The sequence below is a fragment of the Chiloscyllium plagiosum genome, chromosome 32, assembly GCF_004010195.1.
Source record: "Chiloscyllium plagiosum isolate BGI_BamShark_2017 chromosome 32, ASM401019v2, whole genome shotgun sequence".
Classification (NCBI taxonomy): domain Eukaryota; kingdom Metazoa; phylum Chordata; class Chondrichthyes; order Orectolobiformes; family Hemiscylliidae; genus Chiloscyllium; species Chiloscyllium plagiosum.
Window position 1 is genome coordinate 39,936,613 of NC_057741.1, and position 15,753 is coordinate 39,952,365.

At 42.8% G+C, this 15,753-nt stretch overlaps 1 protein-coding gene across 1 annotated transcript in view; it reads left to right on the forward strand.

Moving 5' to 3' along the window:
* The window catches only part of LOC122539266 (broad substrate specificity ATP-binding cassette transporter ABCG2-like), a 25,031-nt gene that overhangs the window by 2,386 nt on the left and 6,892 nt on the right, over nucleotides 1-15,753 (forward strand). The window contains exons 2-7 of the mRNA XM_043673968.1: nucleotides 3,870-3,929; nucleotides 4,028-4,142; nucleotides 5,357-5,509; nucleotides 8,755-8,912; nucleotides 14,376-14,527; nucleotides 15,242-15,272. Of these exons, the coding sequence (XP_043529903.1) occupies nucleotides 3,870-3,929; nucleotides 4,028-4,142; nucleotides 5,357-5,509; nucleotides 8,755-8,912; nucleotides 14,376-14,527; nucleotides 15,242-15,272 (669 nt within the window). The remainder of the gene's footprint in view (nucleotides 1-3,869; nucleotides 3,930-4,027; nucleotides 4,143-5,356; nucleotides 5,510-8,754; nucleotides 8,913-14,375; nucleotides 14,528-15,241; nucleotides 15,273-15,753) is intronic.

Genomic DNA, 15,753 nt, shown 5'->3' on the forward strand with positions numbered 1-15,753 from the left:
CACTGTATAGCACATGGTTATGCACTGTATTGCACATGGTTATACACTGTATGGCACATGGTTATATACTGTATAGCACATGGTTATGCACTGTATTGCACATGGTTATACACTGTATGGCACATGGTTATATACTGTATAGCACATGGTTATGCACTGTATAGCACCTGGTTATACACTGTATAGCACATGATTATATACTGTATAGCACATGGTTATGCACTGTATACCACATGGTTATACACTGTATAGCACATGATTATATACTGTATAGCACATGGTTATGCACTGTATACCACATGGTTATACACTGTGTAGCACATGATTACATACTGTATAGCACATGGTTATAAACTGTGTAGCACATGGGTATACACTGTATAGCACATGGTTATGCACTGTATAGCACATGGTTATGCACTGCATAGGAGAAAGTGAGGTCTGCAGATGCTGGAGATCAAAGTTGAAACTTTATTGCTGGAACAGCACAGCAGGTCAGGCAGCATCCAGGGAACAGGAGATTCGACGTTTCGGGCACAGGCCGCACATGGGTATGCACTGTATAGCGCATGGTTATACATTGTATAGCGCATGGTTATACACTGTATGGCACATGGTTATATACTGTATAGCACTTGATTATACACTGTTTAGCGCATGGTTATACACTGTATAGCACATGGTTATGCACTGTATTGCACATGGGTATACACTGTATAGCACATGGTTATGCACTGTATTGCACATGGTTATACACTGTATGGCACATGGTTATATACTGTATAGCACTTGATTATACACTGTTTAGCGCATGGTTATACACTGTATAGCACATGATTATACACTGTATAGCACATGGTTATGCACTGTATACCATATGGTTATGCACTGCATAGCACATGGGTATGCACTGTATAGTTCATGGGTATGCACTTAATAGCACATGGGTATACACTGTATAGCACATGGTTATATACTGTATAGCACATGATTATACACTGTTTAGCGCATGGTTTTACATTGTATAGCACATGGTTATGCACTGTGTTGCACATGGGTATACACTGTATAGCACATGATTATATACTGTATATCACATGGTTATACACTGTATAGCACATGATTGTGCATTGTATAGCTCATGGTTATGCACTGCATAGCACATGGGTATACATTGTATAGCACATGGTTCTACACTGTATAGCACATGGTTATATACTGTATAGCGTATGATTATACACTGTTTAGCGCATGGTTATACGTTGTATAGCACATGGTTATGCACTGTACTGCACATGGATGTACACTGTATAGCCCATGGGTATACACTGTATAGCACATGATTATACACTGTATAGCACATGGATATACAGTGTATAGCGTATAATTATACACTGTTTATCACATTGTTATACACTGTATAGCGTATGATTATACACTGTTTAGCACATGGTTATACATTGTATAACACATGGTAATGCACTGTATAGTGCATGATTATACACTGTATAGCACATGGTTATGCACTGTATACCACATGGTTATACACTGTATAGAACACAATTATATACTATATAGCACATGCTCATGCACTTTATAGCACATGGTTATACACTGTATAGCGCATGGTTATACACTGTATAGCACATGGTTATGCACTGTATAGCACATGGGTACACACTGTATAGCACATGGTTATGCACTTAATAGCACATGGGTATACACTGTATAGCACATGGTTATACACAATATAGGACATGGGTATACACTGTATAGCCCACATCATTATATATTGTATAGAACCTGATTATGCACTATGTAGCACATGATTATACACTGTATAGCACATGGATATGCACTGTATAGCACATGAGTATCCACTGTATAGCGTATGATTATACACTGTATTGCACATAGTTATACACAGTATAGCACATGATTATACACTGTATAGCACATGATTATACGTTGTATAGAACATGGTTATGCACTGTATAGCACATGATTATACACTATATAGCGCATGGTTATGCACTGTATAGCCCATGATTATACGTTGTATAGAACATGGTTATGCACTGTATAGCACATGGGTATACACTGTATAGCACATGATTGTACACAGTATAGCACATGGTTATGCACTGCATAGCACATGGTTATGCACTGCATAGCACATGGTTATACATTGTATAGCGCATGGTTATACACTGTATAGCACATGATTATACACTGTATAGCACATGGTTATGCACTGTACAGCACATGGTTATACACTGTATAGCCCATGATTATACGTTGTATAGAACATGGTTATGCACTGTATAGCACATGATTATACACTATATAGCGCATGGTTATGCACTGTATAGCCCATGATTATACGTTGTATAGAACATGGTTATGCACTGTATAGCACATGATTGTACACTGTATAGCGCATGGGTATCTGTATTGCACATAATTATACACGGTGTAGCACATGATTATACACTGTATAGCACATGGATATGCACTGTTTAGCACATGGGTATCCACTGTATAGCGTATGATTATACGCTGTATTGCACATAATTATACACGGTATAGCACATGATTATACACTGTATAGCACATGGATATGCACTGTATAGCGTATGATTATACACTGTATTGCACATAATTATACACGGTGTAGCACATGATTATACACTGTATAGCACATGGTTGTACACTGTGTAGCCCATGATTATACGTTGCATAGAACCTGGTTATGCACAGTATAGCACATGGTTATGCACTGCATAGCACATGGTTATACATTGTATAGCGCATGGTTATACACTGTATAGTACATGATTATACACTGTATAGCACTGTACAACACATGGTTATGCACTGTACAACACATGGTTTTATACTGTATAACACATGGGTATACACTGTATAGCACATGATTATACACTGTATATCACATGGTTCTATACTGTATAGCACATGGTTATGCACTGCATAGCACATGGGTATACATTGTACACAATAAACACATTCCTGAAGAAGGGCCTGTGCCCGAAACGTCGAATCTCCTGTTCCCTGGATGCTGCCTGACCTGCTGTGCTGTTCCAGCAATAAAGTTTCAACTTTGATCTCCAGCATCTGCAGACCTCACTTTCTCCTATACATTGTATAGCACATGGTTCTAACTGTATAGCACATGATTATACACTGTATAGCACATGGTTATGCACTGCATAGCACATGGGAATGCTCTGTATAGCACACGATTATATACTGTATACACTATTTAGCACATGGTTATACACTGTATAGCACATGGTAATGCACTGTATAGCGCATGATTATATACTGTATAGCGCATGGTAATGCACTGTATAGCGCATGATTATACACTGTATAGCACATGGTTATACACTGTATACCACATGGTTATACACTGTATAGCACATGATTATATACTGTATAGCACATGGTTATGCACTGTCTACCACATGGTTATACACTGTATAGCACATGATTATATACTGTATAGCACATGGGTATACACTGTATACCACATGTTTATGCACTCTATAGCACATGATTATACACTGTAGACTTGTACATTGGTCACTGAAAGATGTAGTGAGCAGATGGGAAGGCGGATGGTATGTAGGTTTTCAGTGTGAAAGGGCTTGGGTGCAGGAGCAAGGAGGTATGACTGCAGCTGGACAAACCGGATTGGCCAGCGGACCTGCTCGCTTTATTATGGAGGGCCATGGTTGTCAAAAAGGGCTGGCCTGAGAGCACTGCGTGTAGCTGATGTTTCCTGTGTTTGGTATGTGTACATGAGCACATGTGTGTTACTGTTTGCGTGTTTCCTTGTTTTGCAGTGGGATCATGAAGCCTGGCCTGAATGCCATCATGGGCCCCCTGGGTAGTGGGAAAACCACGTGAGTGTCTTGGTATTTGTCTCAGCCCTGGCTCTGTGTAAGTACAGGCGAAGGTTAGCTGCTTACAGTCTCTCTCTCTCTCTCTCTGTCTGTCCCAGGTTATTGGACATTCTGGCTGCGAGGAAAGAGCCCTCAGGGTTTAGTGGGGAGGTCCTCGTTGATGGTGTCCAGCAACCAACAAACTTCAACTGCATCGCTGGATACGTCGTATATGTGAGAATTGTGACACTTCACTCTCTAAGTACCTTGTTATCTGGAGATCAGACTAGACTTAAATGTTAACTCTGTTTTTCTGTCCACGCAGGCTGTTAAGTTTCTCCAACAATTCCTGTTTTTTTATACCTTCCCTATATGTATCTGGTCTTCTGTAATATTATGAATTATGTTTTAATGCATGGTGACTAACTTTTAGGTGGATAGTATGGAGCTGAGGGATTGACTGGATTGCTGTACAGAGACTCAGCATGGACTGGATGGACCAAATGGCCTCCTCCTGCACTGTAAAGACTCCACGATTCTAACCCTAATCTAGCTGCTTTGGAACATTGATACTGGCTGAGAATTCAACTCCCCTCCTGACTCCCTAAAGCCTGTCCACTATCTACAAGGCGCAAGTCAGGAGTGGGATGGGATACTCCCCACTTGCCTGGAGAGGGGCAGCTCCAACAACACTCAAAAAGCTTGACACCATCCAGGACAAAGTAGGTGCTTGATTGGCACCACATCCACAAACATCCACTCCCTCAACCACGGACACTCAGTAGCAGCAGTGTGTGCTATCCACAAGATGCACTGCAGAAATTCACCAAAGACCCTTAGACAGCACCTTCCAAACCCACAACCACTTCAATTTAGAAATCTCGAAGGACAGGCCATAGATACATGGGAATAGCACCCCTTCTGAGTGACACTCACCTTCGAGAGGTGTAGAGACTCAGGTGGTTGCTGGCATGGAGGGATTTGAAAACCAGGATAAGGATTTTTAAACTGAAGCATTGCCAAGTTACAAACTCAAACAAACACACCCGACCTGATGTTCGCACAGGCCAGTTTGGGGAGCTAAACCAGGTTTTAATTCAATTATCCTAATGTCCTTTAGGGAATGAAATCTGCCATCCTTATCCAGTCTGGCTGACAAGTGATTCCAGAGCCACAGCAATGTGCTGATTCTTAAATTACCCTCTGGGCAGTTAGGGATGGGCAGTAAATGCTGAACCAGCCAGTGACCCCCTGATCCCCTGAATGAATTTATTTTTTAAATCCATTCAAATTGATGGATATGCATTTCTCATTTTGTCACATCCCTCATGAGACAGCTTTCAATGTAATTGTTTCATAATTGGCATTCCCTGTGTTTGTATGATGCAGTAATTGGTGTTTCTGAATGTGCTGTTCTTCACATAATGAAAACCTCTTTCATTGTACAGGATTACATGATGACTGGGACTCTGACTGTGAGAGAGAACTTAGAATTCTGTGCTGCACTGAGGCTGCCTAAGAATCTCACCAAATCTGAAAGAACAAAACGAATCAATAAACTTATTGAAGAGCTTGGACTCAGTAAAATAGAGAACTCTAGGGTACAGCTTGTGACTGGCGAAAATGATGAGTCCTGTCTGGTTATTTTGCTGCCTTCTGTTATAATACATTACTGTTCCTCCTGTCTGCTGTATGGACTCATGTGACTTGACTCTGATTCAGAGTTACTTCCTCCATGAGGTCCCTGGTGGAGTTGTTCACGTTACTAGCTCCTCTGTTAGCATTGATACCAGCATCTTCACTGGGGCTAGTTCCTCACTCAGACACCATGCTTCAGGGAGTGTGATGTCTGTGTCCAGTGTGGACTTGTACTCAGGCTAAGGCATCCCTCGCAGGACCAACCTTCAGCTGTCTGAGCCCTGAACCTCTTGCCATTTCTTTCTGTCCTCTCCCCTCAGATGCAGCCCCTCAAAACCTGACTCCTTGACCAAGCCTTTAGCCACCTGTCCCTCTGTCCCCTCATGTGGCTCATTGTCAGTTTTCCTTATGCACCCATGGGGCATCTTGACGTGCTTCGCCATGTTAATGGTGCTACAGAAATGCACATTGCCGCTGTTCCTGTATTTTGATGGGGCCTGCTGTAGACTCTATGATCCACTGGGATGGTCTGAACTTTGGTGCAAATAGCAAGATGTGCCTCAAACATTGTGCCTCAAACGTTGTGCCCTGTCAGGTTGTGAGAGAGACCCTTAGATCAAGCTGAATTAAATTACATTAAGTGAAAGCAGATCCCCTCCATCCCCTCATTGTATTCTCACTGGGTAGAATCCAGTAGCTTTGGAAACCCACACCACCAAGGATTGCATTTCAGTTCAAAACCCTTTTCATCTCTCGGAGCTATTTCTTTCTGCTTCCTAATTTTATTACAAATGCTTCTCATGGCCACTCTGATGTTGTGATTTTAATTGAGTGATAAATATTGGCCAAACGCTGCTGTTGTTGGGAACTTGCATGTCCCCTTCAGGGAAAGATGAGGGGCTCAATTTAAACTACCCTCTGAGAGGCAGTACCTCTGACAGTGCTGTCCTCCCTCCAAACTGTTCCCATCCCTGGGGCAGCATTGGAAGCCATAACGTCCTGACTCAGATTCAGGAGAGGTAACCACTGAATGTTGGCTGTCACCTCACTGACCACAGCGATGGTAAGGACAAAACTAACAGGAACTTCGAGAAATGTAGGTGTATTGAGCAAAGCCAGTGTGGGTTTGCTAAGGCAAATAGTCAGTTTAACTAATTTCGACTGAGTTTTTTGATGAAGTAACTGAGAACGTTGCAAAGTGGAATTGACCAATTTGTTTTACAAAGGCTTCCAAAAGGCACTTGATCAGTTGTTGCATCATGCAGTTGTCTCAACAAAGTTGAAATCCTTGGAATAAGAGGGACACTGGTAACTTGGCTGTGGAGTTGATTGAGTGATGGGAAACAGAGTCCTGGTGAACGATGGGTTTTCTGAGTGCAGTGATGTATAGAGTTTGCCAGATGTCAATATTAGAGCCATTGCTTTTCTGGATGTTTATTTGTGACCCAGTGACCTTTGTGATTTCAGGGCATCACTTCAAAATTTGTAAATTACTCGAAACGTGAAAATATTGAGAGCTTCTGGAGAATATTAATTGACTCCAGAACATTTGCAAGTTAGTGAAACACACAGTCTGTGTTCAATGGAATTTAATGCAGAGAAATGGTGAACGATTTATTTTGGGAGGAAACAGAGGGACAATACTGAATAAAATTAAAGAGATGAAACTATGAAGATGAAATTCTGGAAGGATAAGGGGGGCTCTCACTGTAAACTGTAAAATTCTAACAGGACTAGACAGGGTAAACACAGGAAGGGTGCTCTCAGTGAGCAGGGAATCCAGGTGCAGGGGGTCCCAGCCTAAAGATGGAGATGGGGAGAAATGTCTTCGCCTAGAGAGTGGGGAAGCTGTGGCATTCTCTGCCACAGGAAGCAGTTGAGGTGAAAACATTGAACGTTTTCAGGAAGGAGTTCTCAGAGCTAAAAGGACTAAAGGGTATGGTGGAGAAAGTGGGAACAGGGGAGTGAGTTGGATGGTCAGCCATGATCATATTGAATAGTGGAGCAGGCTGGAAGGGCCGAATGGTCTACTCCTGTTTTCTGTGTTCCAGCAAGTGCAGGAGCAGGAGGAGCACAGGGCGAATGCATCAAACAATGAAGGTCGCTTTAAAGTGGCCAACAAAGCAAATAAAGTCCCATAGAGCATGAGATGAGATGAGATTAGATTAGATTCCCTCCAGTGTGGGAACAGGCCCTTCGGCCCAACCAGTCCACACCGACCCTCCGAAGAGTAACCACCCAGACCCATTTCCCGCTGACTAATGCACCTAACACTCTGGGCAATTTAGCATGGCCAATTCACCTGATTAGATGAGAAGCATTTTGGAATTACCTCAACTGGAGGATTACATCCAATCATGGGCACCATACTTTCAGAAGGATGTAAGTTTACATTTAAATTTAGATGTAAATTTACATTTTACATGAAGTTTCCATTAAGGCTTTAGAGAGGATAATCAAATGCATTCACGGGAATGGTTCCAGGGATAAGCAATTTTGGTGACATGGATCAATTGGAAAGGCTGGGACTGTTTACCTTGAAGGGGAGAGGGTGAGGGGGAGATTTGATTGAGGATTGGGAAGCAGAGCACACAGATTTAAAGGGTTGTCTAGATTTGAGGGGAAAGTGAGGTCTGCAGATGCTGGAGATCAGAGCTGAAAATGTGTTGCTGGAAAAGCGCAGCAGGTCAGGCAGCATCCAGGGAACAGGAGAATTGACGTTTCGGGCATAAGCCCTTCTTCAGGAATCATTCCTGAAGAAGGGCTTATCCCCGAAACGGTGATTCTCCTGTTACCTGGATGCTGCCTGACCTGCTGCGCTTTTCCAGCAACACATTGTCTAGATTTGAATAAACCTGGTGATACTAGTCAGGATACACATTCCAGAATCTTCTGCTTTGCTGAGGTCTGGGAGGGTTACTAGATTGATAGACCTCTCCTGAGAACGAGTAGCTGAGTATGATCTGCTCTCTGACCCTTCCCTACACCACCCCCCCACAGTCTCCACTCATGGGTATCTTCCTGTCACACTTTACCCAGCTGATACTATCACGATGGGCTGAACTGGCTCCTGCAGTTCCATTTTGCCTTAACCTTGTATCATGTATCTTGAGAATCAGGTTTTTAACAATTATTTATTTGCACATGGGATGCAGGTATTGCTAGTTAGGCCAGTACTTATTCCGAAACATTTTGCTGTTTTTGCCAGATTGGAACATCGTTGACTCGTGGTGTCTCTGATGGAGAGAAAAGAAAAGCCAGTATTGCGATGGAGCTGCTGAAGGATCCTGGTGTTCTCTTCCTGGATGAACCGACAAGTGGTTTGGATACTAGTAACGCAAATGCTGTTCTGCAGTTACTGAGAAGGTACTAGTGTCAAATGAAAGATGTCCTTCTCTCGGAATTCTTCCCCAGAGTGTTCGATCTTGTCTCCAGCTTCCTGAGCTGCTGTCTGATCAAAAACAAAAGGCCACTGTGAACCGCAGCTATTGATGTGGTATTAATGATTGGCCTTATAATGATATTAATGATCTGGATCACAGTTGGCAGGGGACAATTTCACAGTTTTCTGGTGACGCTAAACTTGGAAGCTTTGTAAATTGACTGGAGGATAGTGTGGAACCCCACATGTTGGTGGAGTGGGCAGAGAGGTGACAGGTGACAGTCAATGCAGAGTCGTGTGAGGCAATGCACTTTGGTTGGAAGTACATTGAAGATAACATAAAGGAAAGGGTGCAATCGCTGTAAAAGGGGTGAGGGAGCAGAGGGAGCTGGGTGTATATGTGCACTGATCACTGATGGTGGCAGGACAGGTGGGAGGGAGCCATTAATAAAGTACACAGTGTCTTTGACTTTATTAATAAAGGCACAGAGTACAGGAGCAAGGCGGTGATGTTGAACTTGTACAAGACACTTGTGAGACTGAGCAGGAGTGTCATGCCCAGGTGTGACCGCCACATTATAGGAAAGGCGGGAATGCCCTGGACATAGAGCGGACGTGGTTTACTAGAATGTTCCAGGAATGAGAAGCTTCGGTGATGAGGAGAGATTGAAGTGGTTGGAGCTGTTGACCCTGAAGAGAAGGAAGCCAAGAGGAGATTTTCAAAATCATGAGCAGGCTGGACAGAGTAAACAGGAAGAAGCTGTTCCTGCTCGTAAAAGGAAACAAGAATGAGAGGGTGTAGATTTAAAGTGAAGTGCAAGCGAAGCAAGGGTGAAGTGAGAAGAAACCTTATCACCAGCGTGTGATTAGGGTCTTCAATGTACTGCCTGGAAATATGGTGGAGGCAGGTTCCATTGTGGTCTTCAATCTGACATTGGATGGGTATTTGGAGAGTGATGTAGTGCAGGGAAATGGGGAAAAAGCAGGAGAGTGGTACTCCATCATAAAAAGATAGAAAACAGGAGCAGGAGTAGGCCATTCGGCCCTTTGAACCTGCTGCACCATTCAGTATAGTCATGGCTGATCATCCAACTCAGTCCCCTTTTCCTGCTTTCTCTCCCACACCCTTTGGCCCTTTTAACCCAGGTGCTACATCCACCACCTCCTTGAAAATATTCAATATTTTTGACACCAGCCGCTCTCTGCGGCAGAGAATTCCACAGGCTCCCCACTCTCTGGGTGAAGACATCTCTCCCCATCTCAGTCCTAAATGGCCCACCCCATATCCTTAACCTGTAAACTACTGTAAGCCTGGTCTTAGTCTCCCTGACCATCAGGAATATCCCTCCTGCATCTACTCTGTCTGGTCCTGTTACGGGGGAGCTCTGTGAGATCCCCCTCATTCCTCTGAACTCTGGGGAATATAATCCTAACCAGTTCAACCTCTCTTCATACATCAGTCCTACCAGCCCAATCTTGTCTTGATAGCGAGAACATCCTTTCGCAGATAAGGAGACCAAAACGGTGCACGGTATTCCAGATGTCATCTCACCAAGGCCCCTGTATAATTGCAGCAACACATCCTTGTTGCTCAGTGTACCAATTACCTTCTTCCCCACCTGCTACAGCTACTTACTCTCAGCACCTTGTGTACAAGGACACCCAGATCCCATCGCACCTCCCCTTTCCCAGTCTATCACTGTCCAGAAAATAAGCTGCCTTTCTATTTTTGCTACTAAATTGGATAACCACGCATTTATCCACATTATTCTGCATCTGGAATGTATTTGCCCACTCCCTTGGCTTATCCAAATCACAGTGGAGCATCTCTGCATCCTTCTCCCAGCTCATCCAGTTTTGTGTCATCTGAAAACTTGAAGATATTATATTTCATTCCCTCATCCAAAACATTAATATATTTAGGGAATAGCTGGGCTCCGATCTCTGAAGTACTCCACTCATCACTGAATCATTTGGGAAAATATAATGTTTATTTCTACTCTTTGTTTCCTGCCACAGTTTCCTATCTTTTCCAATACATCACCCTTGACCCCATGTGCTTTCATTTTACACACTGATCTCTTATGTGGGACTTTGTCAAAAGCCCTTGAAATTCCAAATAAACCACATCCACTGGCTCCCCTTCATCAATTCTGCTAGCTACCTTCTCAAAAACATCTAGGAGATTTGTCAAGCATGATTTCCCTTTTGTAAATACAATCCTGTCACTGTTTTCCAGGCACTCTGCTATTAAATCATTTACAATGGACTCTGGAACTCCCCCAGTACCAACAACATGCAGAATGATCTACTGTTTCTGGTTGGTTCTCTGTCTCCCTTCATAAATAGAGATGCCACATTAGCTCCCCTCAAATCTGTAGGAACTGCTTGAGAGTGTATAGAATTTTTGAAGATGATCACCAATGCATCCACTATTTCTAGACCCTCTGCTTTAAGTGCTCTGGGATGTAGATTATCAGACCCTGGGGATTTATCAGTCTTCAATCCTTTCAAATTCCCCCAATACTATTTCCTGACTGACAGTGATTTCCTTCAGTACCTCCCATTCTCTAAATCCTATGTTACCTGACATTTCTGGTAAGTTAGTTGTGTCTTCCTTTGGGAACACAGAACCAAAGGATGTATTGAGTTGGTCAGCCATTTTTTTTCTCTGTGGTAAAGGATTCCACAGTTTCACTGCACTCTGAGAGAAGGAATTCCTCCTCATCGTGTTTCAATAAGGTCACCTCTCATTGTTCTAAACTCCAATAAATACAGGCCCGACCTACCCTATCTCTCCTCATTAGACAGTCCCTCCATCCCCAGAATCAGCTGAGTGAACCTTTTCTGGACTCTCTCCGATCCCAGTCTACATTCCCTTCGACACGGGGCCCATCGCTTTTCACCGTATTCCAGCTGTGCTCTGACTAGTGCCTTGTATTGTCTCAGCCAGAGCTCCTCACTGATTTTACACTCCATTCCCTTTACATTAATTGGGATGGAGGGTGGGGGTTGCTTTGCTATTTAGGGTCAGATGCATCAATGATTGCCACTCAAGAAGGATCAAAGAGGAATGATCATCAAAATGAGATGGTCACTAATCACCCCCATTGGAGCTGGGGGAGCGATTGTGTTAGCCCGAGAGTAGTGAGAATGGGGACCCTGAGATCTCAGGGAACGGTTGAGGCAAAGACCATAGATAGGCAGAAGGAGAAAGTAGAATAAGAGGTGAAGCAATGATATGTGGTACATAAAAGGAAGGAAGAAGTCATCTTCACAGTTGGTCAAATGACCTGTTTATTTGCTGTAAATCCAACATCCTGTTAAGCAATCTACTATATACATGTTGATACATATAGGTGTATACCTATATACACACATATATAAATATACAGCCATGTTCCTATCTGTATGTAGAAACAGGAAGCTCCCATTAGACCACAATAAAACTCAATGCAATATATTTAATGCAAATATTTAAATGACAGATAATTCAATGCATTTAAATCTACTGTTTGAAAATGTGCAATTTAAAGAAAAAATTTAACTTTTACATTAAACATTAGAAATGTAATTGCCAAAAATATAGGTATTTTTTGTTTGTCAAACCCATGGAGTGATTTGGCATAATTGACTGGCCAGTTACAGTGAGAAATGCCCTTGGTAGAAAACAGAATAAATATCAATTAAAGGATTTCGAATGAAACAAAGTTGAGAGAAATGCAGCAAAAGCATGAGCTAGAAATGTTACCACACAGTGAGAGTATCAGAAGAATATTTCTGACCATGTGCTGGTGTGTATCTCTCATATTGCACACTGTCAGCAAGTGATGCTGCCTGAATTGCTGTGCTCTTCCAGCACCACTGATCCAGAATCATTATAACTATAGACAGCCATGCAACTGGGCAAGATTCCAGTCATTTAACTGAGCCACCTACTGGCCAGAGGCTGTAGCTCAGGTCATCAGGAAGATTCACCCCACACAAGGCAATGCCCACTCTTCCCTCTAACTTGCATTCCAACTGCATAGACTCCAAGCTCCATGCACAGCAGAAATTTCCCGAGCCAAAGTCAATTCCATGATCAGTGTACAAAGAATCTTGGAATGGCTGCACGCGCATGCAGCTTAGCGAAAACATCGGTAATGATCAGCTCCAATAAGAGACGATCTGACAACCATCCTTTTGACATTCAATGGTGCTACCATCACCGAATCCCCCACTATCAACATACAGTGGCTACTAGATCAGGTCAGAGGCTGGGGATTTTGTGGAGATTAACTCACCTCCTGACTCCCCAAAGCCTGTTCAACATCTACAAGGTACATGTCAGGAGTGTGATGGAATGCACCCCACTTGCCCTGGATGGGGGCAGCTCCAACAGCACTCAAGAAGCTCAACACCAACCAGGACAAAGCAGGTGCTTGTTTGGCACCACATCCACAATTATCCACTCCCTCCATCACTGACGCTCAGTAACAGCAGTGTGTACCATCTACAAGGTACACTGCAGAAATTCACCAAAGATCCTTAGGTAGCACCTTCCAAACCGATAATCACTTCCATCCAGAAGGACAAGGGCAGCAGATACATGGGATCACCACCCCCTGCAAGTTCCCCTTGAGCCACTCACCAAACTGGCTTGGAAACATATCACCTTCAGTGCCACTGGGTCAGAATCCTGGAATTCCCTCCCTAAGGGACATTGTGGGTCAACCCACAGCACATGGACTGCAGCGGTTCAAGATGGCAGCTCACCCTCACCTTCTCAAGGGGCAACTAGGGACAGGGCAATAAATGCTGGGCTCAGCTAGCGACACCCACATACCACAAATGATTTTTTAAAAAATCCATCCTAACAAACCCCCTTTACTTTAAAAGATCTCTGTTTGCTCTCCCTTGGAGTGGGAGTGAGGTTTGGTGGATGGTGTTATGCAGGATTTTACACATCTGTTGTTGGATAGAAATAGGAGGTGATTCAGCCCATCACACTTGTGGTAGCTCTTTGGAAGAACTGTTTTGATATAGATATACTGTGCCTGTTGGAGATATATGGTTCTTTTATGAGATGTGGGCATCCCTGGTTAGGACAGCATTCTTTACCTGTCCCTAACTGCCCTTGGTCTCAGGGATGTGCTGGATCATCTCAATTCGGAGTCACCTACATTAAGGGTAAGGGTAGTAGATGTCCTTCCCTGAAGGACATTAATTAACTTGTTGAGCTTTCACAATAGTTGTCATGGCCACCAATGTTGAGATTATCTTTATATCCCAGGTTTATCCATTGAATTTAAAAACCACCATCTACTGCTGTGGGATTTGGTCTCCTGGTCTGCAGCAGTGAGTCACCATCAGTGAAAGTTGCCTTTCTGTCGACTCCGTGAGAAGGCTTCAGGGATTTTTTTTTGCCACAAATATTCACAAATGTCCAAATGCATTCTTCACAGGTTAGCACGGCAAGGGAAAACTATTATCTTCTCAGTTCACCAGCCTCGCTATTCAATGTTTAAACAATTCGACTCCCTGACACTGCTGACCAATGGCAAAGTAATGTACCATGGGCCTGCTCGGAGCTCCATTGATCACTTTAAAGCAATGGGTAAGGATTTCGAATGAATCAGAAATGTGTTGGGGCTTTTTCTTTGAGTTTATTAAGTCATTTTTGCCAATTTCTCACTTTCAAATTCCAAAGAGAATGCCAAATAAACGTTAACTGACTGACTCAATAGCTGATCTTGAGAGAAAGGATTTTGTTGAGAATTCAAGAATTATCCAGTTTGAGGAAGGGCTTGCATTTTTAGAGATTCTTCATTACACAAGGGGACAGCCCAAGATGCTTTGAAATCATTGACATGCTTCTCGACTGTACTCACGGGAAGTGTGCCAAACAATTTTCACCCAAGATCCCACAGACAGCCGTGTGATAATGACTGGATTCCCTGTTTTGGTGATATTGGTATTGGGAGAAATATTGACTAAGACACCAGGGAGAACTCACCTATTCTTTTTCAAAATTATGACCTGAAAACCATGAGAAATCAAGTGCAGAGTGTGGCCATTCAGCCCATTGAGTCTGCTGCACTGATTGGTCATAACATATATGTTTCTCAACCCCGTTCTCCTGCTTTCTCCTAATAAAGCTAAGGGATCCTGGATGTACAATGATGGGAGTGATATACTGTGGTCAGGGTTTGTTATAACCAGGAGAATGGCATTTTCAATTTCTTGAGATACATTGAGGAAGTGTAGGTCAATGTTCTCCTACTGAACCCCTCCATTCCTCTGTTCACTCTTTTGTTTATCAATGTTTTAGTCCCAATGAGACCACCACATTTACAGGCTGGGTAGAATCCAATTTCATCTTCATAAAGATAGACCAAGGTTTGAGATTCCAGGTACTTACTGAGAGAAATGAATAAATCTCATTCTGCGGGTCTGAACAAATAAAATTTTATTATACAGAGTTTAGAAAAATAAAATGGTCTTCATATGCAATTTATACTCAAACATTGATAATTAACCTGAGTTAAATATAGCGAGGCAGACAAGCTGGTGTCAAACACCCATCATAGCACAAGGAATAGCAAGATGCAGTTAAGAAACATCTATCCCATGGATTTCTCAAAAGCCTCCCCTCCCACCCCCTCCCCAGTTAAGATGACACAGTGGGTCACCAATCTCATTCAAATGTTACCAGAGACTGAGAAACTCTCTCAAAAGCCTATTGATTACAGTTTGATTTAATGACTGCTCACATCATCTCTTTCCATGAGATTGAATTCCATTGGATTTCCAAGAGTGCAATGCAGCATCTATTATACGGCA